Source organism: Plasmodium gonderi (assembly GCF_002157705.1).
Source record: "Plasmodium gonderi DNA, contig: Pgo-contig_995, whole genome shotgun sequence".
NCBI lineage: Eukaryota > Apicomplexa > Aconoidasida > Haemosporida > Plasmodiidae > Plasmodium > Plasmodium gonderi.
The window spans coordinates 8,914-10,057 of NW_021629596.1; the positions used below are offsets into that span (position 1 = coordinate 8,914).

Genomic DNA, 1,144 nt, shown 5'->3' on the forward strand with positions numbered 1-1,144 from the left:
TCCTGTTTAGATTTAATGAATATTTATTACATTTCTCAAGTTGTCTTTTATGAATATTCTTGCCGTTATAAACGTAAATAAATTTATTTTTAGCCAATAAATATTAATATATAATTATTTTCAATGCATAATTTTAGAATGTTAATTTCTTTTATTCGTTGATTACAATAATTATTGTTGCGAGCTGAAAATTTTTTAATATTGATGTTTCATCGATTACTCTATATTACAAGGGCAATACACATGCATTAATAATCATATTATTATTTTAATATATATTAATTTTTATACCCCTTTTTTTTCAAAAGTTATAAAATTTTTTATTTTTTTTTATTCTTTAAGAAGAACAAAATTTGTTTCAATATATACTATAATATATTTATTAGGAGTAATCTACTGAATTATAGGCTATTCTATACCTCTCATCAATTGAATTTTCGTGTCTCTTTTCAAATGAATCCATTAAATTTAAATGCTCTTTATTTTTTTTGTTCAATCTTCTCTTAAAATTATTTATCCATGTTAGTAAATAAGATCCATATGGTGTGTACTGATAATAAAGAGACGATATGGTATTTTCATCACTTTATATTTAACATGATATAACTACTTATATAATCATATGTTATACAAAATATAACATAATAAATATTTACCAAATTTTATTTTTAACTTTATATAATATAAATATAGCTGTTAATATTACAGATATTAAGGAAAATGTGCCTATATATACTCTTGTAATTTTTTCTGTCATTGTATCTTTAGCTGATTCTTTCATTGGAAAGTTAGTTGTTTCTTCATTAGATAATACAATTGATTTTGTTTCTGGTGTATTTTTTGTACTTTCCATTGTTCTATTGTTGGTTACTTCACTTGTTTGTGTTACCATCGAAGAAGAATCCCAAGGTATTTTTTCCTTAGGGCATTTTTCTTCATATAAATCTTTAATACTTTTAAGGATTAATTTAAAACTAATCTTATTGCTATATTGACATGATTTTAATGAGTTCATATATTGTTCATATTTCTCATTAGATGAAGTGCAATCATTATGTTTTATGTTTAATTCTTCTATAATATTATATGCATTTTCTAAATCTTTCAAAATTTTTAATGAGTGATCATCAGGATAATCATCAAA

The 1,144-nt window shown here is 21.9% G+C and overlaps 1 protein-coding gene across 1 annotated transcript; it reads right to left on the reverse strand.

Annotated features, from left to right (window-relative positions):
• Window positions 1–382: 382 nt before the first annotated feature.
• Window positions 383–1,144, reverse strand: PGO_004545 (variable surface protein; the record flags this gene model as incomplete). Its single annotated transcript, XM_028691500.1, has 2 exons — window positions 383–550; window positions 707–1,144. Coding segments are annotated over 2 exons (606 nt in total), but the record flags the coding sequence as incomplete, so codon positions are not given.